This window comes from Protopterus annectens, chromosome 11.part0 (assembly GCF_019279795.1).
Source record: "Protopterus annectens isolate FY-2018-M chromosome 11.part0, PAN1.0, whole genome shotgun sequence".
Classification (NCBI taxonomy): Eukaryota; Metazoa; Chordata; order Ceratodontiformes; family Protopteridae; genus Protopterus; species Protopterus annectens.
In genome coordinates, this window is record NC_056745.1 from 932,222,642 (window position 1) to 932,250,322 (window position 27,681).

The window sequence follows — 27,681 nt, forward strand, 5'->3', positions numbered from 1 at the left end:
CACTGATTGCAGGGAAAATGCAGCAGGTCTAGACTCCATTTCAATGAAGAATACAATATTATGAATGCATGGTATATATATTAGAGAGGTAAAATAGTTATTAACAAATGGTAATTATTCCAATAAGAAGTTGTTACACTGGAACTGAGTAAAATTTTTACTTTGCACTTTCTAGTGAAGCAGGCTCTTAAAGTATGATACACTTTTGTCATCTAGAAGGAAACATAAAAACTGTTCTAATTAGTGTGTTAACCATGAAATAATCAGGAAGATTCAGTAGCTATGAAGCTGACTTCTTCTTCCGGCTTTTCCTGGTTAGGGGTCACCACAGCGGAACTCCGGTCCGCTAATGATTGGCAGTAGATTTCTACAGTGCCGAGGTGCCAGCCCAATGCCCAACCTTCAACGAAGGCACACCAATTCACGCATATCTTTCAAATGCCACTCGACCGCAGGGAGGACATGCAGACTCCACACAGAAGGCGCTCCAGCCGAGAATTGAATGGGAGAACCTCTTGCTGTGAGGCCACAACACTAGCGCTGCACAACCGTGGCTTTGCCTCGGAGCTAAGACATGGTTTGAAAATAGCTGCATAAAGGTTTACACTGGCTAAATGCAGGCAAGTATTTTTTTAAGAGTTAGCTACATGTATTTAAGGCATTTTTACTTAAGAAATAGAGTGTCTGCTTTCATATTAAGAAATAATATAATTAAAAGTAACCATATTATTTTGTCTTATAGTAAGAAAGAACTCAAACAGTCTTAGCTTAATGCACTATTAGTCACACATTTGCAGGCATTAATGTTGACATAATTATTTAAGGGGGAAAAACTTTCTATCTACTGATGGCTACTCTGTGTCTGGAACCCATGGTCAGTGTGTGTGCGTGTGTGTGTGTGTGTGTGTGTGTATATCTGCACATCTGAATAGTCTGGGCAAAATAGCAGTAAATCGCCGATGTAGACTGACTTGGCATTGGAAAAACATGAGATTTTTACAGAATTTGACATTTTAAGCCAGTGCACTCATTCTACAACTTGTATTTCTCCTAATATTTATAACTTATAAAACTACCAGTTTGCCTTACTTATAAAACTCCAAGTTTGCATTTATTGAGCATTCTTTTCCTAGGATCTGTTTTGATTTCATAATTGAATTCATGCAAATTTGATTTTCATGGAAACTGACATTTTAAGTCAGAGCAGTCATTCGACAATGTGTGACTAGGTTAAAATAAGTTTTATACAGAGTAAGTGAGTAAGGCTTCAGACAAATTTTTCAGCAAAGGAATATTATACTGAGGGCATATTATTATTCATGATGGACTAAAGAACTCACTAGCTGAGGCACAACATATTTTAAAAATACTTAGGTCTAAAATACCTCACAAATTCATTCCAGTCTTTGACTGGTAATGCTATTAATTCTAGCCAATTTTTGCAATAGTTTTACAGGATAAATGCTTTATTCCAAAACAGGTTAGCACTGTAGTGAGCAGATGGTTGCACACAGGTGTTCAGTGTGATAAAGGCATGGTCATATCAGATGAGATATATAAGCTATAAGGTTGGCATGTGAGGCTACGGGTTACAGAACCAGCACAGTTTTACTGTACAAGTTCCCAGATGGTAATAAAAGACTGTTTGTGTCACCCGGAGTAATCAAAATGTAATAAAATGTTGCTTATATTGGCTAAGAAGCCCTTACACTAATATGCAGAGAACTCAGCAAGAAATTTCAAAATAACAGCAACAAGGTAACAGCAGTTATCCTTGTTTTGAAGGGACATAACATTTTATCACCATTCCCTATTTCAAAGGAACACATTCATATAATATAGTGAGTAAAAAGGAACTAAACAGCATTTTATTACCAATAGGTATGTCTGGGTTATCAAAATAAAATTCATAGGAACCTAACATGGAAGAGCCATTAAAAAGGTATTACATACCATTAATGGTACACCTGCCACCACCAACATGAACACTCACAGAAAGTCTTGAAATTATACTGTGCTGTACAAAGTACATCTACTTCTAGTGAGTTCCTTAGTCCATCATGAGTGGCAGTACACTAAACACCGAAAGTGTGATAAGGGACTTAGAGACACAGGTGGACAGTGGTCTCACTTTCGATAACCACATAGCCACAACAGTCAGGAAATCCTTCTATGTGGCACACCTCATCACTAAGGGCTTTTCATCCAGAAAAAAGGAGGTCATTGTCCCACTGTACTCATCCCTCATTAGACCCATTATAGAGTACAATGCTCCATTTGGTATGTACCTCACAAGACATCTGCAACAACTGGAAAGGCCACAGAAATACCTCACTAAAAGAATCACAGGCCTAAAGCAGATGCCCTATGCTGACCGTCTAAAAAAACTCCAGCTATACTCTGTCGCATATCACCTACTCAGAGGTAATCTCTGCCTAACATAGAAGGCCATGTCAAAACCAATGCTGTTGGACATGCTACACTTAAAGAAATCCCAATCCCTCAGAGCTACATGTTCTAGGGATCTAAATCTGGTCATCACAATGAAAGAAAACATGCTGGAGGGATAGGTTCCTGACCCAGAGACTCCCCATACTCTGGAATAGACTGCCCATACATGTCAAGCTGAGCACCTCTTTGGCCCTCTTCAAAAGGAACCTCGACAATTGGATGGGAGATCGGGAATCACGTCAGTTGCCCTGCTAGACAGGGGACCAGGGAAGTAAATATTCTGGGAAGAAATAGCAAGGGAATTGATATGGCTAGGCTTGTATAGGCCCAAGGGCCGATAGCCTAGTACCGACCTATGAACCTATGAAAAGAATGTTTCGTGAGTGGGATAAGTTGTACGTGGCTTTTGCAGTGTGGACAAGCAGTTGTCTATGTACCAAATCACAGTACCATGTGGTTTCACGGTACTCATGCCTGTCAAACTATAGTTCTAAGTGTGGAATTCCAGGAGGGGCATCTTAGCAGACTGAAAATAAAGCCATTCCAGCAAAGTCAATAAAGATGTGTCTCATAAATGTGTGAGCATGTCTGCATCATTAGGAGTGGTCATGTGTGCCAGGACAGCACAGACATTTAAACTTCATAAACACTTTCATGGACAGCATATTTCTCATTGCCATGATACTACATTCTAAATTGCCTCAAGTGGTATTCCTGGAGTTACTGAGAGAAAATAATTGTATTTCTAAGCAAGATATTCACAAGGAAGGGTTGTTTAACCAAATTATGGATGAAAACAAACTGCAGATTACATGAAAATAATTTGCAACCTTCATAAATCAAAATAAAATAAAGCACATAACTTTAGCATCCCATCCCATACTCTAACCACTAATGGGCTCGATGAGAAATTCATATGAGCTTTTAAAAATGCAAAGAAGAGCTACAACTCCAGATAAAAAGTCACTGCCACTCTAACTGGACATTTTCTTTTTTACATTTGGAAATGTGATACATGTAACCATGAATGAAACACTTGCCATGTTATTTCTGAAAAGAAACTTAAAGCCATGGCTGTATTTACTGAAGCTATGCATGACAGGCCGTTATCAAGTAGTGAGAAAACCTAGCATGTTTTCGCAAGATATTACCAAAAGGAAAAATGGCACCTGTTCCAATGATAAAATATTACTGAAAGGAAAAATGTCACCTGATCCATGGTGCTACAAGTAATAGAGTTTTAATTTAATATCTGTAGTTCATAGTATGTGTGTCAGATCTAGCATGTTATACAACCTGACAGCCTGCAGACAATAGCCAAGCAACTAAACTTTTCCAGAACTCTTAAACTTATTCCAGAATTCCAAGACGACCCATACTATAACCAGAGGAATGGCATGCTCTGCTCCATGACAAAAGAAGGATGCATGTTCTGAACAAAGAGCAGAGAGGGAAGGACATCCAAACCCATGAATCTAAATGGATGTAATTCTTAGACCAGATATCAAGACAGGTGTGCTATGTGTATGGAAGGCTAAAACTGGAGTTTCTGAACATCACCAAGCTAAGAATCCAATAAATAAGGTCCATGAGAAGGCACTTCCAGTGTGGGAACACTTGAACCTTATACAGTCAGTCCTAACAGAAAATCCACAAAGCTTAAGGGACACAGCCCTGAGAAACTACAATAATGCTATCCTGAGTTTTAGCAACTCTGAAATTATATAGCTGCTATCCTAAGCATTGTAGAAAACTCCTAATGGGGATAGATCTATGAGGTGGGAGGCATAATCTAAGTTTCAGTAATGCCTTATATGAAAAATGTATAGAAATAATGCTGGTTTGCATTTTACTTATGCTTTTCTTGATTTCTCATAGAAGACGTTCATCAGAAAGTACACAGTTCCACAAAACTGAATCCTAATGCACACTACCAAACAGATCTGCATGAATGACTTTTTGTAACATGTACATCCTCTTAGGAGCTAAAAGTAAGTAGGAGGGATTGTTACACATGTACTTAAGTGACTACATATAGTGCGTGCATGCTGATGTGGACTGCGTTCCTATTTAAAGACAAAGTAAAGTATAAAGTAAGTCATGTTCAGGACAGGACCCAGTTCCATGCATTTATTTTATCTGATGTGATATGTTACTAATATGCATAACACATATTTCTCTCTGCTTAGAAACTGTTATTGATCTGTTGTACTATTAACAGACAGTCAGATTAAGGGGGCTGTTCATCAAAGTAAAGCATTGCTCAGAAAAAGAATTTACATAAATGTGTCTCTCAAGAAAAGAAATTTTTAACAAGCCTGGAAAATGTACTTTTTCTGTTATGATACTGTAATGGTCTGAAGTCTTCAATTTTCCAAAGTAATTTTCAAATACTATGAGGAATCTTAGCAGTAATATGTATTTTTAATTTCAGTCATCTAACAGTGCTTCTCACAGTAAGAAAATATCCTAAATATTTACCTTTATAAAAGGTTTCCATACAATCACCGTACCCCCCCGCCAAAGCAATGAATGTGGTAAGATCTACAAACATTCATGCAATGTAATGTATAATGTATGTAAATGAAAACATATTAATATGGTTTGTTTTCTTTTTTACTGATGTATGTGTACCGATGTCCTAAGTGATAATTTAATAAAGGTGTTTAAAAATTATATGCTTTGTCTTTCATAAGAAATCAAGTATTATTCCCAGACGATCGCTATCAGGAGAGGTTAGTTTTGTCCTTGTCGTAATAAAATATACATTCTATATATAACCGTGGTACAGTTTAATAAAAACATTTTTAAATTCAGATGAAAACCCACCATAATCTGGAACTTGTCCTGTCCCACGTTTAAGTAGGAGTCGTACTCGTCTTCCTCCTAGTTTGATAAGCTCTATCGCCTTGGCATGCGTCATGTCCCTTGTGCTTTCTCCGTTAATTTCAATTATTTGATCGCCAACCTGTCATACAGAAAAATACAGATTAAGCACAAAATTACAGCAAAGTATTTAATATACCTCAGCACTGGATCAGGCGATACCTGTGTGATAGTCAAATGGGAAAGAAATGTACTTCTGTTTCCCTTTTCAATAACTTTGACAGGCTAAATCACTTTAAATTGAACTTGTGATTTCTGAATACTGAATTAAACTCACTGCATACACTTTGTCTTAGTGTGCTAGGTAATAATTTAAGCCATCACTTTTAATTCTGAACTTTATTTAAACCCTAGTTCTAGTTCAAAGGGATAGTACCAGTAAAAAATATGTTTTCAGGTTGGTCCTGTAATATGCATGTGTACTATAAAAATGTTACAAATAGGTTTTAACTAGTCAAGCAATATCTTCACTTGAGAGATTAACTATTCACACTTTTTCTGATTATTTACAATGTCTTATAATGGATATGAACTTCAAAACCACGTCACCAAATAAGCACACAAACCAGGAAAAGGCAAAAAAGAGCAGCGGAGCACAAACCCAAGCACGCTGGTTTATTCAAGGCAAATAATGTTAGCACAAAACACGCTTTCGGCGAGCCCAATGTCTCACCTTCTTCAGACAAAATTACAAGCCAACTAACTAGCACTTTTATGTAAAACAGGGTTCAATAATCAGCAGTCAATCAATTCTAATTAAATCAAATCAGTGCTACTTATCTAATCAAATTAATAAATGTAAAACAATTTAATTTAAAAAGATAGCTGAGTTCACGTTTAAAAACCTATAAGACAGTTTTAAACTTCATGATTAAACATTGTAAATGTAAATAAATTTATAAGTCAAGTATATATCAAATACTTATAATTATATGAGTATATGTATACTTATAAAAATAATCAAATAAATATACACATAAATATATAAAATTGTGTTTTAGTAAATATATATAAAACACATTAAATGGTAACCTAAAATACATCTTAAAACGTTGTATATTAACATAATACTAGATGCTAAATCATCTTAAATAGTTGATTCAATAGTCCATAAAACACACAACATTCATCTATTTAGTGAATCTACTTGGTTCATTTAAAATCAATGACAGCACATATTTCCATATTAATATGTGTAAATATACAACAATTTGTGCAAACTGGCATCATGCTTCACTACTATATATCTACCTTTTTGTAGATAACAGTTTAAGAACACAGGCAATGGATACGTACTCATTTAAACCTGGATGCGTATATGCACATGTACGTATCTGCCAGACCAATTAATTTATTTCTAAATGAATCTGCCAAGGGCCACCTTTGTTGTCCACCAAAATTCTGCCCAAGACTGTAAACTTAAAAGGTTACCATTTAATGTGTTTATTATATATATTTACTAAAACACAATTTTATATATTTATGTGTATATTTATTTGTTTATTTGTATAAGTATACATATACTCATATAATTATAAGTATTTGATATATACTTGACTTATAAATTTATTTATTTACATTTACAATGTTTAATCATGAAGTTTAAAACTGTCTTATAGGTTTTTAAACGTGAACTCAGCTATCTTTTTAAATTAAATTGTTTTACATTTATTAATTTGATTAGATAAGTAGCACTGATTTGATTTAATTAGAATTGATTGACTGCTGATTATTGAACCCTGTTTTATATAAAAGGGCTAGTTAGTTGTCTTGTAATTTTGTCTGAAGAAGGTGAGACATTGGGCTCGCCGAAAGCGTGTTTTGTGCTAACATTATTTGCCTTGAATAAACCAGCGTGCTTGGGTTTGTGCTCCGCTGCTCTTTTTTGCCTTTTCCTTATAATGGATATGGCCTGGGAGGAAAAAATGTAATAAGTACTGATTTTACAAATCAGTGATTTTCCATCATGTAAATGCAACTGCACTAATTGCAGTTACAGCTGCTACTGTACTTATTGCCTTTACACATCCATATGTATTGGCTTTAAGATACAAAAGAAAAGTTATTAAACCCAAAGCTCATAATCCACATATATTTAAAAAGTTAATTAGAAATTTGTTTCTGCACCAAAAACAGTATACCTATAGTTAACATAAAAGTGACATAGAACAAGGCAGCTAAACAAAGAAGCCAAACATATAAACAAACAATAGATGCATATCAGATCAGGCTATGCTACAAAATCAGTTAATATATATCACTTGCCTGGATCTGTGGCTCTCCCCTAATGTTGTGTGTGTGGGGGTGGGGTGGGGGCTGTTTGGAGGGAATGTCCTTTGCAGAAATGAGGGAAATGTCTTCTACTATCACTCACTGCATGTTCCCTTCCTGGCACCTCACCAAGTTCACACATCTCTAGAGTAAGGGAGAAAAATGGAAAAAATTTCAAACCACCCCAGATAGCTATCTGTATGATGACCACTCTGAGCCAACTTTTCACCAATGAAGGGAACAAATAGACTGAAAGGGAGAGAGAGTGTCTGATGGTCAGGTGGAATCATGGGGCAAAAAGCACTAAAACAAACAAACAAATAAATACATAAATATATATCATCTTAGCCATGAATGGGGTCTATATTATATATTCGAAGGTAGAGAATGTCTACAACCTTTTCCTCGACACATATGTGTCGAACGTCCACTGCAGCGAAAAGCCACATTATCGATTTCTTTCCAAGGGAAATAAATCGGTAGGCCAACTACGCATGACACAATATACCAAACACTATGAAGTGGGGGGGTGAAGCCCCCCCCCCCAACTAAATATACTAACTCCGAGATCACAACGCAGTGGGGAAAAGGGCAGGTTTAAAACAACGGCCAACCGATTCTTTCCCTTGGAAAGAAATCAATGATGTGGCCATTCGTTGAAGTAGATGTTCGACACATATGTGTCAATGAAAATGTAGTCAACATTCTGTACCTTCGAGTTTATAATATAGACCCCATGAATGCAGTGATGATGTAAGCAATACTGGATTATGCTACCAGAGTAACTCAATTTATTAGTAACTTGACTGAAAACATGGCTCCTCATTTGCGGTCTCCTGATATGGAGACTGATGTAGAATGGTTTAAAACTCCACTGAGACAGACAACCAAAAACACTGTGGTACACAAAACTCCACTGAGCCAGACAACCAAAAACACTGTGGTACACAAAACTCTACTAAGCCACACAACCAAAAACATTGTGGTACACAAAACTCTACTGAGCCAGACAACCAAAAACACTGTGGTACACTTAATGAAACACTCTGCTGAGATGAATGTAGACTTTTTATCACTTGGTCCAGTTACTAATACACAGTATGCAAACTATTGCCTCAGTACAGTCTTGTTATATCCAATCCATATATTATTCTGCAGTAATTAACATCATTCTGTATTCCTGTGCAGATGGTTACCATGACTACAGCATCTTTTATATGACCCTGTTGTATACCACAGCAGAGGTATGCTACAAAATAGTCTGAAACTGTATTATTTCAGCCAGGTTTTGCTGTGCGGTGCATGGTTATTTCTATTCATCCATAAAAATTACTGACATTATGAGACCGTACATGTTAATACATTATGGACCATCAGATGTTAAATGGTTTTGACTATGATTTGTAGGGACCTTATTGAATTAATACATTAGGAGTGCTGCAGTACAGTGTAGGCCATAATTCATCAATACCACATACAGAAAATGTTAATGAAATGGAAAATTATGACTTTGATACTCATCTAAGCTATCCATTGCATTTTATGATATTAAAATCACACATTTCTTCTTATAATATCAATATCACATGATTTAATAAAAACGCACAGCTACATTCTTCTGCTTTCCCCTAGGGTTCCTTTATGAATATAAGATGTACTCTTCTCTGGTAACACTTTTATTAAAACATTACTTAAGACATAGTCACACATATGTTAACTGAATAGAAAACTAACCATCTTAACTTTTTTCTTATTTACATACATTATACATTACATATGTGTTTTCTTTGTTTACAACGTTTCTCATTTAGTTCAACATTTCATATATTGCTCAATTCCTACCTTCCTGTAGGCCTCACTCCTCCTCTTGAACATGTTGCATGCAATGTTTCTATAAATTCCATTTATTTCTATTAAATTTCTTCCTCCTCTTTCTAAAGATCTCATTTCCATTTCTTTAATCTGTTTTACAATAATCAGTACTTCAAATACAGTTGGTTTACATTTCAATTTCCATGTTCTAGTAATTGCTTTTTTGGGTAGCCAGTAGAATTATTTATTTGAAATGTGTTAACCAGGTTAGTCTGACTGGGCAAGAAGCCCTTTTTCAGCAGAGGTCCGAGGAGAAAAGCTCCAGACATATAAGACATATACAGATACATATCTGATTAATAAGTATAAAAAGAAACTTGTATGGTATACTATCAGCAAATAAACATAATAATTAAATAGTTGCATAACAGTAAACAGTAAGACTTAACAGCTGGCATAAAACTACAGGTTAAAATATGTGAAATACATTAGCTATATAGATTTGACTGAGTGAGAACAGGTTAATTTGTAGCAGAAAGTCTGCAGCAGGAAGATAAATATTAATAGCCTGTGAAATAATTATATTAACAGAGCTATAGGAAGAAGAAAGAAGAGGCGGTATGGGTCAAGTAGGACTACTGCAGGGGCATGTCCATGATTTAAGCATGTGATCTTTTAGGCTATTTTTGAAACTGCAACTGTTAGTGACAACTCTTAGGTCAGGGGGAAGTTTATTCCAGGTGTTGGTAACAGAATGACTATACAGTAGTTTACCAACTTGTTTCCTGGGCTTACAGACTTCCAGGAGGTGTTGGACTGTACTGAGAAGACAACGTTTGGGGGTATATGGAGAGATTAGAGTAGACAGAGAGCAGGGCAGAGGAAGGGATTATCTAGTATAGAGTGTGTGAGGTGGAGCTGAGGAAGTAAGAGTTCGTTTTGCACTTCTGGCCATAGAAGATTTTTTAAGGCAGTGCAGTGGTGAAAGTGGTAAGGAAGATTTGCAGCAAATCTAGCAATTTTTAGGTGAATTCAAGTCTGGACAAGAAGTTGGACTGTATATTTGTAAATATAGGTGCGGCATAAAAGAGAGCAGGCAGTAACAAAGCTTGTGTCAGAGAATGTTTGGTGTCATTAGTCAGGTATTTTTTATTCCTATATAATAGGCTTAGTTTTTGGTGTGTTTTTTTGATGGCTTCTAATATATGGATGTTGAACTTTAATTGGTCATTGATAACAACACAAAGGAGTTTGGTGTGAGTTTCGACTGTGATAGTACTAGTGTTGAGAGATGTGATTGAGAAGTTTTTCTATGTTGTAGGGATTTAGGGAGGAAGAGGAGTAGTTTGTTTTTTTAGGATTAAGTAGGAGTTCATTGCTGGTTAGCCATTCTTCCTCAGGCAGAAGCGAGTCTTGGGTAAGGGTCAGAAGGTGGGAGAGATTACTGGAGCAAGATATTATAGTGGAATCATCTGCATACTGGCTAAGAGAAGAGTGAGGACAAGAAGTGTCAAGATCATTTGTAAAGATGTTAAAAAGGAGGGCCCTAGAATGGAGCCTTGGGGTATGCCAGTTTGAACAAGAAGGAAGGGGGAGGAGGCTGATAGCCATCTGACAGACTGGAGTCTATCAGAGAGGCAGCAAGTGAACCAGAGTATAGTGGACTTTGAGAGACTAAGGTTTTTAAGTTTAGATAGAAGCAGCTTTTGAGAGACAGTGTCAAAAGCTTTGGATAAATCGAGGAAGCGGCTTGATATCAGTTTATCATCACAAGCTTTGACAATTGTCTGTGTGAAAGTTACTTAATAATGGCTTACTACATTTAGGAAATTCAGATCCTGTGTCCCAGCTGAAAAAAAAATAATTTTCTTAGTTACAGTTATTTGCTCCTCTAATATTTCTGAGAGGATTCTATAAGGAATTTTTAAAATCTGCCAGCTCATAACACTCCCAAAAAATATGTTTCCAGTGACCGCTTTCTTCCTCATCATACCTTCAACATTTGTTATTTACCTGAGGAAAAAGTATTTTTAAGTCTGCTTGGGGTATAAAAATACTTATGCAAACAGTTCCAAACAAAAATCCTGAACCTTCTGAGATTTGTTGCATACTTGTAAGCCAAACAGGTTTATATTAATTCATCGAAATACATGTTCATCGAATATGTATTCAACGAAGGCTAAACAGTGAAATTCATTTCAGCGAAGCACAGAATTTTTCCCAGGATTAGGAACCACTCACCCTTTAGCATTCCAAAACACACACTGCACTAAATCAAACCCATCTAAGTGGGGGGCTTTGCCCCCTACCCCCCCATCACTATATATACCAATTCCAAGATCAAACTATGGTGGGGAAAAGGGCAAAGTTGTGCTGATGGCCCAGTGGTTCTTAATCCTGGGAAAAATTACATGCTTCGCTGTAATGAATTTCGCTGTTTAGCAGTTGATGAATACGTATTTGACGAATATGTATTTTGATGAACTAATATAGACCTGAGCCATACATATATCCTCCCATTGTTGTCATGCAGATTGCTTTTCTAGTCTCTCTCCACATGCTTTTTAAACTTTTCTGATTGATTCTTATAGCTATCATGCAATATTTTATATGCTCTTCTAATTATCCATTTTTTAACAGCAACTTCCATTCTAGAATTGCCTAAAAACTCTACAACATCCATTTCTCTTTGCCTATATTCTGATATAAATCCTTGGTAGGGAAGGCAGTTTCTAACCTACAGTGCAAACTGCACACCTTTATTACCTTTCCCTCTCTAGTTATTTGCTCCAAATACTTTCTCCAGTAAATTTCATTCCCCTCTTGCCTATTTTATGTACTAATGGCTGCAGTCAATTCTACTGGCAAAATCTCCTTTCTCCATTCCTGTGTTGGCTTATATGGCAAAGGGGAAAGAGGACACCCCCGCCTGTTTCCTCTGTTCAAACACAACTTATTGGAGAGGAAACCTCTCCTGACTTTACTTCTTGCCTCCGACCCTTCATATATAGTCCTAATTAACATTGTCATTGTATCAGGGAATGCAAATACTTCCATTATCCTACTCACAAAATACAAGTTTACTTTGTCTAATGCTTTTGCTGCATCAAGACCCACCAACCAATAGCAGCAGTATTTTCTTACATTCTCCTTCCCTCTGGATCATCATTGTTCTGTTAATGTTGTCAAATGTTTGCCTCCCCTCTAGAAAACCACACTGATCCATATCTATCAATTTTGGCAATGTCTTTCCCATTTTGTTAGCTAGTACAGACATAAACATTTTATAGTCACGATTTAAAATTGAAACGGGTCTAAAAGAAGCTTGGCCTGCTGGGTCTTTAACTTCTTTGGATATTACAGGCACTACAACTTTCTTCTAGGATGTTAGTGCTTCCCCTCCTTTTAAAATACCATTAAACAAACTCTTCCAGAACTTTATCACTTTCTTCCCTTCTAGCTTCCAAACTTCCACAGGAACATCATCTGTACCTGGAGACTTCCTTGCAGATTGATTATACATCACCAGTCTTATCTCATCTCCTCCTATCTTAACTGCCAGTTGTTGAGCCTCATCTTCCTCTAACCTTTGCATAATTGAGTCTTCCATAAATATTTCCATTTGTGCTCTCTATTGTTTTTTAAATTTGCCTGCTTTATACATTTTTTTGTGAAATTTACAAATATTTCTATTACTCCTATAGGAGCTCTGAATGTTTTTCTTGCCAAAGGCTCCCTACGTTTGGTGACAATCCTTTCTGAATTCTCTTTCCTAAGTAATTCTGCTAAAAGTTTTTGTGATCTGGAGCTGTTATCAAAAATATATGCTTAACAGCAATCTTTCTAAACTCATATGTATTATCCAAACACTTCCTCATTTTCTCCTTAGCACTCTGATGTTGCTTCTCTTCTTATTCTGTGCTACAACACTTTAACCTTCTTCAGCACGTCTAAATAATTCCTATTACTTCTCAACCACATGTTTTTCTCTTATTTCTACCCTATTTTCATTTCCATTTTCATTTTATCCCACTCACTAGCTAAGACTTCCAAAGAAATGTCTGTCTTCCCTAATAACTCTCGAGTAATATCCACTGCCCATTCTCTGAACTCCTGTCTTTGTAACATGCAAGTGGGAAAGCACCACTGTCTCTTTTTTACTTCATCACCTTCCAACATGACAATGACCCCAAGCATACATCCAAATCAACAAAAGAATGGCTTCACAAGAAGAAAATTCAAGTTTTGGAATGGCCCAGCCAGAGCCCAGACCTTAATCCAATAGAAAATCTGTGGGGTGACCTGAAGAGGGCTGTGTATAAGAGATGCCCTCACAATCTGACAGATTTGGAGCTCTTTTGCAAGGAAGAGTGGGCAAATATTGCCAAGTCAAGATATGCCATACTGATAGACTCCTACCGAAGAAGACTGAATGTTGTAATTAAATCAAAAGATGATTCAACAAAGTATTAGTTTAAGGGTGTGGATACATGCAACCAGCTTATTGTACGTTTTTTATTTTTTTGCATTTTCCCCCTAACAGATTTGTTTTTCAATTGAATTGTACAGGTTATAGGTCACATTAAAGGTGGGAAAAGATTTGAAATGATTTACTGTGGTCTCATTTTTTTATATCACAAAAAACATGGCATTTTAACAGGGGTATGTAGCAAACTTCAAAGGATATTCATTAAATTAACCTAGGATTAACTAGACCTGCTACAAACTTTCTGATCATCATCATGGTCATAGATACAATAATAGAAATATATAAAGTTAAAGAGAAATGTTAGGATGAGACTGATAAAATTGAAGGCATATTACAGAAGGGTGGGGGTAGACATGTTTAGGTATACAGTGATTGATTTAGGTAATGCCAAAGGGAGAGGAGGAACAATTACAAATCCATTTAGAAAGAAGAAGATTGAGTAGCGCAGTTTTGAAAATGGAAGGCCTTTCATGTAAGCAGATAGAAGGTGGAAGATTGTTTCGGAGTTTCGCTATGTTCCAAGAATATAAAAGTTGACCTGCAGGTAGCTTGGGTTTATGTATTTGAAGATGATACTGATGTTCAGAGAGAAGAGGCCTAATAGGATTATAGAGAGGAAAATAAAGAACTGAGTGCAGGGCAGGTTTGGGGCTTATGTATTAATTTATGTGTGGTTGTAAGTTGAAGTAAGAGAAGGTGATGGGGGAATTCCAGCCACTGAGGTTGTTTTAGTACAGTGCAGTGATGAGTGGAGTTGTGACTATTGGTGGCAAAGTTAGTGATCTTGTTATAACATGCTTCTAATTTAGACTTCAGTATGGATTGTAGGTTTCTTTGTAAAGGTGCACCATAAATTAGAGAGGGAAGAACATAAGATTGTGCTATAGTTTTTTTTTGGATTTAAAAAAAGGTGGTTTTCATGTAGCCAAGTTTCCATAGTAGTGATTGCAGTTTGTGTCTGTTGCTTTAAACTGTTTGAGTTTGGGGCAGCGTAGACTATAGTGGAGTCATCTGTGTACTGGACTAGGGAACCTTGCTGGATTACTCTGTGAAGATTATTGATGAAGATGTTGAACAAGAGTGGGACTAATATTGAGTCTTGGGGAATCCCTGTAGGGTTATGAATATAGGGAGAAATGGAGTTTTGGCATTTGACAGCATGTTCTCTGTTTAAGAGGTAACAGTTAAACCAGGTGAGAGATTGGAAAGATAGACCTAAGCTGGAGAGTTGTGAAAGGAGGATAGGGTTTGAAATCATATTGAAAGCCTTTAATAAGTCCAAAAACAAGGCTGATACACTGGCTTTATTGACTGTATTTAAGAAAGATATAAGAGTGTTGGTTGTACTATGATCGGGGAGGAAACCATGCTGTCTGGGGGAGAGAATGTTGTTTTTTAGGAGGAAGTCTAGGAGTTGTTTTTGGACACATTTTTCTAGAATTTTAGAGATAGGGGAAAGGATAGCAATGGAGCGGAAATTTGAAATGTCAGCTGAGGTGCCTCCTTTGTGAAGATGAAGGATTATAGCTTTTTTCCAGAGGGTGGGAACATGAGATTCTAGGATGGATCTGTTAATCAGAATGCTAATGAGGTATGCCACAGAGTCTATTGAGATTTTCAGGAACCTGGATTTTGTTTTCGTGTCTAAAGACAAGTTTTTCCTAATACATACTAGTGGCATATTTGGGAGCATATTAAATTCACCCGGATTGGCTTCTCCATGTGTAGTTAAGCTCGGATCTGGGATTATTAATCTCTTGTTTTATTTGCTTAACTCTCACTAGTTATCATAACATAATATGGTAGCTTTAATACAGTGTACCTAATATGTCAGCAGATGTTATAGAATGATCTCCATTATGCATTTCACTCTTGCTTACTTTATAAAATTAATTGGAATATAGGGCATTTCAATAGCCAGAGCACTATTTCTATATTCTATTCAGACAGCTTTATGAAATTTTCAACAGTGCAGGTTTTGCCAATTACACTTGATCTCATTCTTATGACTGTGTTACCTCTAAGGTTTTTTTTATGTGTGTTTAAAACATCTGACAGTGTACCTCACAAGAGGCCAGAAGAGACCTTCAAGCATATGATGTTCAGGCCTAAAATGAAGAGGTGAATAGGAAACAGAGTGACCAAAATCAGAGTACATGTGTGGTAGTTGTAATATATTGTCTGAAAAGTAAAAAGAAGAACACTAAAAGGTTCATTCTTCAAATTGGTTATTGTTTTAAAACACGTGTACCTGGTATAGGAGTCAGACAGCAAAATCAAACTATTCATTGATGATACCAAGAACTGGAGGAATAGCAATAAACAGAGAGTACAGTTTTTAGTAAGACCCAGTGTAGATTAAAGGATGGAAAGATGGTTATCAGCTGTGCGGTATTGGAATAATCAAAAAGTATAAACAGGTCAGCTGGAGGAGTCTAGGTAATCCATACATATTTTTGAAGCATTTTTGTAATTAAAGGTGTAACCAGAGCTAGTACACACTGTGAAGACAAACATTCCGTTTTAGGTACATCCATTCTACTAAGCAGGTTTTAAGCCCTTCCCATGTGATTTTAAGCTCAGCTACCTGCCATGCTATATATCTAAGTAGTTTCTCACAGATGTATAGTCAGTCGTACTCAGATGCTTACTGAATCTGTAGCAGACTGTGTAGCTGAATTAAGAAAATTAGCCCCAAACTAATTACAGAGATATTAAAGCAATTGCTGAGATACAGAATTATATGTGGAATAAGTGATGAACACTAACAAAGGAGATTATTTTCAGAAGATAACCTAGTATCTGAAAATGCCTTGCAGTGGAAAAAACAAATGGAAATATACATGGTTTGTAAGTAAAATCAGAGTATTCAGCCAAGCAAAAGATCTGTATAGTAGAGAGTATGTTCCAAGGGTCTGTTAAAAGGACTGATAAAAGCTAGGTCTCATTACAGATAAATTTGCAAACTACACAGAGCTTTTCAATGTAATTTCAAGAACATGCTGTTATTAGTTGAACTGAGCATATAGCAAAAGCCTATATGACTGACACTATTTTTTCACTAAAAGCTTATGCTAAAATAGCTGAAATGAAGCTTTAGCAGGTATAGTTAACGTGTTTTTTAAAACAAGAAAAAAATAATTAATTATTCCTGGAATTGGTTTTAGATTGAAAAGTTACAGTTATTCCAGTTGCTATACCAAAGGAGTGGTATACCTCGCATATTGTAAAACTTGCTGGGCCTACTATGTGGGGAAAACAGAAAGGAATTTAAGAACCCGAATCTATGAACATATAAGAGACATTAACAAAAAGAATGAAAATAATGCACTTTTTAGGCATACACTAAAATGTAAAAACACAAATATAAAATTTTGGGTGTTAGAAGAAGTGAAGACAAGGGAGAGGGGTGGAGATTGGGAGACTTTTTTAGAATATCGTGAAATGATATGGCAGATTAGATTGGATTCATGCTCTTATTCGGGCATGAATGACCATATTTCTCTAAAGCCTGCCATGAAAATATTGGCATTGGATCCCAAATAATTTTCAAATGTATTTATGGACATACTTACAAACAAACATATTTATGAACAATTTTACAACTCAAACAATTTTATAATTAAATATAATAAAATATTTTATTTCTTTTTATATAGTATTCAAACTGTTCATTTTACAGGTATTTGTGTTGTCATTCATATTTATATGTACATCTCATATTTTTAAGTTTGGAGGTATATTTATATTTATTTATTATACTTTTCATATTTATACATTTACATTTTTATTATTTAAGGTTATATATTTTTTGTTTTTAATGTTTTTCAAGGTATGCTCAATTTGTACAATCAGTACAGAGTTTTTGTCTAGGTTATACAGCATGATACTATTTAATTTGTAGTGTATTTTAATTTGAAGTGTATTTTGGAACTATATGTTTACACTACTGTGATTAAGTGTCTTGATTTATTGCTATGACAACTCATTGATCGCTAGCCACAATTCAAAGCTATTTAAGCAGTTGTTAATGGATTACTGTTGATTCTGAAGAAGTCTCGAGATACGAGACGAAAGCGCGCTAAATCTGGTTAATTTGTATTTGTTTATTTTGTCTACTCTTGGAATACATTAAAAACTTTTTCATTTATGATCGATGGGTGATATTCTTTGACTATTACTGGAAATTTGGCGGAGGACAACCTTTATAGTGCTGGTCAGTGGAATTTTCATTTTTTTTAACGTGTTTTTTAAGCAAAAAGTTTAAAATGTCCAAATGTAACATTCCTGTTCTATACTATACAAACTACAAGAATGTACAAATGAAACATTTATTAAACAATTTCTAATGCTTTAGTCTGCAAAATGTTAAGCCATTCATGATACAAATGCAGGAAAAAATAAAATGCAATTTTTTTTATTAGACATGTAACCTAGATAACCAGTGGCAGATTATAATGGGGCAAAGTAGGCATTTACCCAGGAACCATAGCTTGAGGAAGACTCATGGCTAGCCAATAGAATAATTTAATTTAACATATTCACACCTATAGCCTGCTTGCAGAACAAAACTTATTTGAAAAAAAAAAATCAGAGATTGAGTGGATTCATGGACTGATGTATAAGAAATTCCATACCACTTGAACTGTAGCCACTCAGAGCACAGACAGCAGTGACCAGTAACAGGAAGTAAGAAACAGTGGGCTGCTTCTTTTAATGGGTTGCATGAATGCCTTTGAATCTGCAGCTTGAATCAGCTATATGATGCTTGAATGGAGATTTGAATATTCTTTCAATCAGTGGGCTGCTAATGGAGACACAATGGGCTGCCCAAACAGGGGACTTTTGAACTGGGCTGCTGGATTGCTTGAATCAGCTATATGTTGGTTAAATGAAGACTTTTGCTGCTGCTTGAATGGAGACTTTTGCTGCTTAAATCAGATCAGTGCTTTGAACTGGCAGGTTTCTGACAACACAATAGGCTGTACAAGCAGAGTTAGTGCCTGTGATAATGGGAGAATTGTAAGTATTTCAGGAGCTACTTCTTATGTTCCGGTCTGTGTAGTATGATTTTGTTTCTTTTAGTGGTTCTAATTTACACTAGTCCATGGTACTTGTTTGTCATTTTTGTTTCAGGATCTATGTTAAACAGTGTGTGTGTGTGTGTGTGTGTGTGTGTGTGTGTGTGTGTGTGTGTATAGAATCACAAGTACTGCAGGATAAATTTAATTGCTATTCTCTGACAAAGAACGCCTTCCAATTAAACCAGAGCACATTGTGCTTTTCCCCAGGAGTAAGGTTTCACCAGTAACATGATCTGTTAGTTGAATATATGGGCAACTTCCGTATGTAGTATGCCAAGATGAGATGGTAACAAGGACATATAAAGGATGCCAGTCATTCACCCAAAGTACAGGTAGGAGTGTATGATTGCTTTTGTCAGTACAAGATGCTCTGGTGCCAAATATTTCAATCACAGCTTTCAGAGGATGGCAAAGATGGAACGCCTGTACTGCTCAAGGAATGCTCTACCACTGTTTCAGGTTCACAGCCTGGTTCAGTCCCAGTGCATTGTGGTCTAATTTGATTATCACTTCCCCTCACAAATGAGCTATGAGCAATGCCAGTATAAGAAACAAGTCCTGTATAACTTTCATTTATACAAGGAATCTGAGTAGTACCATAGTTTCTCATTCTCATATCTGAGTACAAAACATTTTGGTATTATAAGATTTTTGATTTCAAACCTGGCAAGTGTAAATCATGCATTAAACTCTGTCTTTCTTGCATAAGCTTTTCTACTGAAGATAACTTGTCATTACCTAAGGTTAATAATTTAACATACTAATAATTGTGACAATCTTGTTTTCACACTTTTACTTTTGATTTTCTTAATCTCTTTCATAAAAATCTATATATAACTATGCCAATCCATTAAACAAAACATACAATTTGCAATAATTCCATGAAAAATATTCATTAATTGTAATTAAAAAAAATTGCAAATGTTATATTAGTGAATCAAGGTCCATTATCAGACATTAATGTTTCTGGAATACCATGGAAGCTAAAATTCTTTCAGCATTTCTCTGGTCGAATGTGAAGTAGAAGAATTCATGGTATATACTGTACATCCATCCACTTTGAAGGCCATCCTTCAAAAACACATGGAGCCTATGCAATTAATTTTTAGGACAATTCCAAGGGTATAAAGGTGAATTTGGTAGTGATTTTACTGTTTTCCTATCACTTATTACAGATACTTTGTTAGTGACTTTTCCACATTTTTATTTATGTCAGACCAGCATAGATAAGATGTGCTTAAAAATGTTCATGCACGGCATTCCAAGATGAGCATGGCATAAAATATTCAGTATTAAATAATGACCTTGCAGAGGGAGTATGACTTCACACACATAAAATACACAGTCATCTCAGATATTTAATGTTAGTCTTTGGGAATAGAATGGCAGAAACCTTGGTGCAGTTGTGTTAGGCCATCCTTTCAAAGCATATATATTCATTCAGTTGAGATAAATTTACTCATCTGGCAGTTCATTGTTTAATTTACTTTGTGTACAGTGGGGTGTTTCCTCTAACAATCTAACATAGCTGTTTGATCAGATATGTCCACAGCTGTAGGCATTTTTGAAACAAATACTCATTTGTGTACATCAGCCATTAGCATGTGACCAGTGGTGTGTTAATTCTAGGTTTGCGTTTGAACAGGAATACTGTCTGAATTTTAACATGCCTATTTCTTTCATTACAGTCTCATGCAAAATTTTAAGTATTTCCTTTAAAGTTTCACTTTCACAATGTACATGTGCACATTTAACATTCCCATTTTAAACAAATTGTATTTGTAAAACTTCTGCCAAGTAAGCCGAGACCATTGTTTTTTTATTATTATCAAATTAAATACCTTTTTCCTGATAAGGAAATTCCAAATCAGCAGCTTTCACTATGTGACATGCTGTTCTATATAACTTTAATAGGAAAGATTAGTAGTTTGCAAAAATTTGTTAATTATATTTCTACATGTTTAGTTTATCATCAGAAGTGGCGAATTAAGTTTACATTTGTCTCTAGGTTGTTTTCAAACCATAGCACCTCCAAGCACATGTTTAGGAACATGCATATATGTATGTGTTCTTTTGGATTTACCTTCCTGATTGTTTTAAATTATATTTCTTGTCTAACAGAGCAAGAACAGGTGATCCGCTGTGGTGACCCCTAACTGGGAAAAGCCAAAAGAAGAAGAAAAATAAGAAGAAGAAGTTTTGAACAGTTTTTCAGTAAGCAGAAAAACAAAATCTACTAATTAACAATGATAAAAGAACCCATTTCAGAGCACTTCAGTCACAAAATCCACTCAGACTGCTGTCATTATAATCCAACAATATCTGTACTCAACTACAAATGCAGTGTCTGTTGCCGTTGAAGAATAAATAGCCTACAATATCTTAAAAAACTGTCTGCTGATAATACTGCCATAATATTTCCTGTACTAGATCAGCTATGCAGTACAGGACTGTTGGCAAACATCAGTCACAGGTTCATAGTTTGTTATTAGGCATGCAGTCCAAGAGATCAATAAGAAGCGTAGCTTCCATTCCTGATTGCCCCAAAGCACTGTCTGGTTAAATGATTTGTTCAAGCTAACATAGTCATAGTTCTCAAACTGAAGACATCAAAAATCTGGACAAAGGCCCATGGAAAGTATATACAACTGGCCAAAAATCTGGACACTAATCAACATAAAATGTGCATGTATAATAACATAACTCCACCCACTCCAATGGAATTGTGGGATTACAAAGATTCAAATAATTGTGAAAATGTTTCCCAATGTAACATTAACTTTGAAAATATACATTCACACAGAAACACCAGATAAAGTCCCTTTACAGCATTAACAAAAAATCTTAAGGGAAGTAGTAGGCAACAGGCATGTAAAACACTTTGCATTCTACTTTCTGCCCTACCAGTTTGGAGTCTCAGTCTAGGGATGTCATGGTCCCCCTTTACTCAGCCATCACAAGGTCAGTCATTGAGTATAATGCCTCCTTTGGCATGTATCTGTCCAGACATATGCAGCAAATGGAATGCCCACATGGATACCTTACTAAAAGGATAACTAGGCCTTCACAATATGTACTAAATAGACTGACTCAATGCCCTGTTACTATACTTTGTAAGACTGCTAAGGGGTGACCTGCATCTGGCATACAAGCATCCTCCAACCCAATACTGATGGACCTAATGCACATCATCATCATCATCAGCCCTCTTTTTCCCATTTTTTTCTACATGGGTTCAGGGTATCATATTAATTGTCGTCATTTCTCTCGATTCGGTGCCACACTCCTGTCTTCTTGAACACTCATGGCTGACCATCGCAGATTTTCTTTCACACAATCCATCCACCTCTTTGCTGGACATCCTTGCTTCCTCTTACCTTCTTCCCGTCTGTCCCAAATCTTCCTCAGCAGATTGTCTTCTGCTTTTCTACACATGTGCCTAAACCACCGTAATCTGTTCTCCTTGATCTTTTCTGCAATTAGAGCTACTTTGGCTTCTGCTCTCATGTCCTCATTTCTTCGTCTGTCCCACAGTGTATATCCTACCACCCTTCTCAGGCACTTCATTTCCACCACCTCTAGCTTCTTCAACTGTTCTGCCTTTACTGTCCAAGTTTCTGTACCATGTGTATATCTAATGTATTTAGCCCCATAAATGATGAAACACCAGATCACTTGATCAAATTGAGTCTAGAGTAACATGCCCAGTTCTGAAGGTCACAGGGAGGAAAGGATACTTGGCTTGTTGAATGCACTGTTAGCAAATGATAAGGGGAATGTAGGGTCAGCAGTATGAAAAGTGACAAAGACAGCCTGACATGAATGAACTCAAAAAGAGAGCAACTAAGCTATAGACAAACAACTATCTTTTCAAAATGGCAGGATAGGTGGAAGTGAAGATGAAACATAGTGGTGGACTGGTGGGAAACATGACATAAATGGTATCAGCAATAATGCCATTTTATGAATGTGTTACAGAAATACTGTTTTACGGAGTGAGTAGTGGGCCTTAGAATATACTGCAAGATACACATAGCATAAGTCTATGAGGGGATTCAATGGTGCCTGAGACAGACTGAAGGTAGTGTGGACTGGAGGCAGGGTTTACACGGGAAAGTCAGTTACAGTGAGAAGAGCTGCAGCAGTGAGACAAATGTGGCAGACCACAAGTCTCCTTACAACAGTAGCTCTCTATTTACATGATTCATGTATATTTAGTCAAACATTCCTGAAACCTATAGGCAGACGTGTTTTCTTCATGAATACAAGTAAATATTAAGAACAAGATCTTGGAACATCAAGTTATAAAAAAAATACACAATTCTGAGAACAACATTTTCATGCAATAGATTTGTTTTACATAGGCATGGTAATATGGAAGATGGTCTAAGATCAAATAATAACACAAAATGCTACAGCCATGAAAAAAACATTTATGTGATACCAAAGAAGAGAATACTTTGAAAGGAAAAACAAGTTTAAAGTTTTCATTCAACAGGAAAAATTCAAGCATTTAAGTATGGAACACAACAGTCTGTAACAAAGTTTATAATAAAAAAATTAATTTGATAACAGATATTGTCTGGAAGATCCAGACTGCAGACTCAATAAATTACAAGCCCATAATCAATTCAGATGTTAGTGAAGAGAAAACCTCAGCAAGATAACAGGTTTGATAACTATTTAAACTGGCCAATCTAGCACATGTTCTTACACAAAAAAAATCAATATGAGCTTGGAATGATATTTTATCAATATACACTAAAGAATACATTCCGAGGCTCTCTCTGTAAGGTCACTGTTATTATTAGCAGTGAAGCATTCAGAACTGGAAAGGAATGTCTATATTTTGTTTTCTCTTAAAAAATTCAGAGCAGTTAGATCTAATCAGGCTACTCCTAAAAAAAGTCAATGTGGGAATCTGGATAGAAGTAGTCATTCAAATCCATACACAAAGAAATGATATGAACGGATAGCAAGCTGTCAAACTGCAAAGATCTGGGATGGGGGTTATTCTGAAAAGATCCATAATGTTGTGACACTGAGCTAAACAGCACAGATGTTTTAACACAAAATGGCTCAATGATGCTTAGTTATAAAGTACATGTGGCATTGTATAAGCATGGGGGGGGGACTGCATATTAAATAATGATATCTATGGCACCAGCAGTAATTGTGCAACTAAAGTGGTTGCACTATATGTAGCCATATAACTGATATAAAAAAGAATGAATCAGATGGACAGAGGCAGGGAAGAAGTGATAGGGAAGACTGCCTTCCAAATGGGATATCAGCAGTGACACACAAAAAAAAAGAAGAACACCATAATTGGGGGACAAGGGCAATGTATGGAGGCCTGCTGTACAGCCCAGCGGAGATTTCAGCCAGAAGTCAGTTACCTCTGTGGCTCACATCTTAGGCAGGACTCATCATCGGTGGCCTGATGAAATGGTCTGATCAGTCAAATGACTTTACGAGTCACACAAGGAGAAAATCCAGGGTCACAGAGCCAGTGTCCAGCTGCTGCCTCATACTTGATCATAACCAACATCTACACCTTCCACTGGATGAGCCAGGGGCACCCCTCCAGGCCACTCATAGAATGAAAGATGGTCATGGAGACCATTATTAACATTCACCCCCTGCAGACAGGCAGGCATGTCTGGTGACTGCTGGTGTCTAGCAGCAGGAATGTTGTGTGGTACGGCCAAGACGGCAACTGGTACTCCACATTCTGTATCACATAGCTGACCCTGTAGACATAGGGAACAAGATGCAGAAAAATGCAACACATTAGTACAATGTACCAAGGGCACACAGACTTCTTGCTTCCAAATTTAACTGATACATATCCACTTTCTACATTTACCCTGCTGCCTGGAAAGCCTGTCCCTTATTCTTCTTAAGGAGGCCTCCCTTGTTAAGACAATTTCTTCTGCTACTGTAAATTATAAAACAGATATGAATCAGTAGAATATGTCTCTGTCAAAAGAAGGCAAGGACAGCAAAAGACAAGAGTCAGACCACAGCAGTTGAAAACTGTATGCACAGGACTTACTATAGAGTAGTGGATCCCCATCCCTACTGTCTATCACCTACTGTTGCAACCAGTCAAGTGGCACTTCTTTGAGTTACTATACCTGTGGCATTACTCACCATCTTGGCAAGCTGCTGCCAGGGATTAATTTTATAAATGGGGCCATTGTATTGTCTCAGGAGGTATTGACTGTAACCCTTGAACTACAAGAGGAGAAAGATCTTGTCCTCTTGGTTGCACCAGGTGGGATACCTTCTGAAATCAGCACTTGAGGAGGTCAAGTCCACTCTGCAGGTTACAATGAGGAAGAATATAGTAGTTTTGTGTGCATTCCTTAAACTTATCCACACCGCATCCCTTCCTCTGTTATTTCCACCCTCATCATCCATACACTCCAGCTCTCAACATATTTCTATTAATACCACACTAGCATCATATCTACTTACAACCCCTAGATATATTATCCCTCATAACTCCACCAACTCAAGCCAGACCAATATTTCAGTATTCTAATTAAAAATAAAAATATCTTACCAACATTCAATACTATCCAGCCTACTCATCACATTTTACCTTCTCACGGGCTACAAAAATCAACAAATAACCATAATTCACTCCCCCATCAACCCATACTCTACCCTTCCACAAAACCCAACAACCAATTATATAATTACTCCACAAATATACAAGTACTCATCTAGTGAATTTTTCTCAAATAAATATGTTAAATCAAATAATATACAAAACACATTCTGCAAATATACTAAACTCATAAGCAAACTAAACCACCTATTCCTAATCAACTCACTACAAATAAAACAAAGTAGAGATATACAGCCCAACCCAGGCCCTTTACCCACACAACATAATCTCCTAGGCTCTAACATCCCACTCACCTCAGACTTCACCAATATACAGATTACCTACTCAGATCTCCTCATCATGAATATGGACCTTAGAAGCATTTTGAACAAAACCTCCAAATGTCATACTACCCTTACCCAATATAGACCTGATATAGCTATAATAACAGAAATCTGGTTAAAGCCACACATATAAGACACAGAGCTACTAACCCATGGTTACAACATCTGACTGGACATAATTCACAAGAAGGGTGAGGGATATCCATAATCTATAAGGATAACCTTAAACTGGAAAGACTACTTTGTAACCACCCAGACCCCCAAAATTTTGAAATCTTTATCTCGTGCCTCCAAATTAACTCTAACAAATACATAATTATCATAGCAGTCTACATTCCCCCTGGAAGTAACTCAGCCTCCATCAAAGACCTCCTTTACTGTTGTTCATCAACATATAAGCAGGAAACCATAATAATGGGAGATTTCAACCTATACTGGGCTACCTGCATCCACGACAATCCATCCAGTTTCATTGATCTAAATGGGTACTGCTCCAACCAGGATTGACAAACAGTAATAAACAGTCTATACTAGATTGGTCTCTTATAAATTCACCCTCCCACTACTATCAGTTAGGCTCTCTCCCAGACAGTCTAAACGATCACAGACTTTCCTACCTAATTCAACAACATATTCATCCTCTCAAAAATATTACTTACAAATACATATGCAATAAAATAAAATTCTCACCTGAAGTATTTAAAACCCTTTTGCAAAAATATGACTGGTCTCCACTCAAACATCTCCATCTCATCATGGCTGTCCAACACATTAATGATAAATTTATCAATAAAATAAATCAGCTAGCTCCCCTCAGAAAAATTCATACTAAATCCAGACCTAGTCTTTGTCTCACAAAAGAAGCCAAAAAACTCCTTAACTAAAGAGATAAAGCCTGGTGTCATTACCATGACACAAAAAATTAAACATCACTACACAACAGTTGGCAGCTCTGTAATCTATCTTCAAAACAAATTAAACATGACAAAAGTATACTACACTACCTTTCAAATTAAACATCAGAATATCCCACTGAAATTCTGGCAAGCTATTCACTGCCTGCTGAAGCCTGGACACACCATAACCCCTGCTCCAACCTCTACCAATATACCATTGATAATACTGCTTCACAGTTCAACACTTACTTTATTAACTCTATCCTACCACTCGTAAAAAACAACATTAATACCCCTCTGTCATTACCTACTCATACTTTAGATTTGCTCAACTCCTTCTTAGTTAAGCCTATACAAACCAGAACCACAAAAAACTTCCTTCTAAAGATAAACTCACAACCCTCGCTGCAGATCAGCTTCCCAGTGACTACCTGAAAATTGCATCAGACATGATTTCCTTCCTAGTTTCTATCCTTATTAACCAGTCCACTGAAGAACAATACATCCCAAAACTCTGGAAAACCTCTCATATAATCCCATTACACAAAGGTGGGACATCCACTGTACTCAGCAACTATAGGCCCATAGCTATTCTCCCTCCTTTTGCTAAGATCCTTGAAAAATCTGTTCACATACAACTATTACAATATCTACTACATAATAACCTACTATCCCCTCCCAACATGGGTTTAGGCCTAAACATAGTACAACTACAGCCCTCATTAACTTCACTAATTCAATTAACCAGCTCAGAAACAATGATCACCATGTCTCCTCTCTTTCTGGATATGTCAAAACCTTTTCAATGAACTAGCCTCCCTAAATCTAA

The 27,681-nt window shown here is 36.4% G+C and overlaps 1 protein-coding gene across 6 annotated transcripts in view; it reads right to left on the bottom strand.

Moving 5' to 3' along the window:
* Positions 1 to 27,681, bottom strand: part of MAGI2 (membrane associated guanylate kinase, WW and PDZ domain containing 2) — a 2,888,931-nt gene that overhangs the window by 181,353 nt on the left and 2,679,897 nt on the right. For all 6 annotated transcript variants that reach the window (XM_044088324.1, XM_044088323.1, XM_044088325.1 and 3 more), the window contains one exon: positions 5,281 to 5,419. In XM_044088324.1, the coding sequence (XP_043944259.1) occupies positions 5,281 to 5,419 (139 nt within the window). The remainder of the gene's footprint in view (positions 1 to 5,280; positions 5,420 to 27,681) is intronic.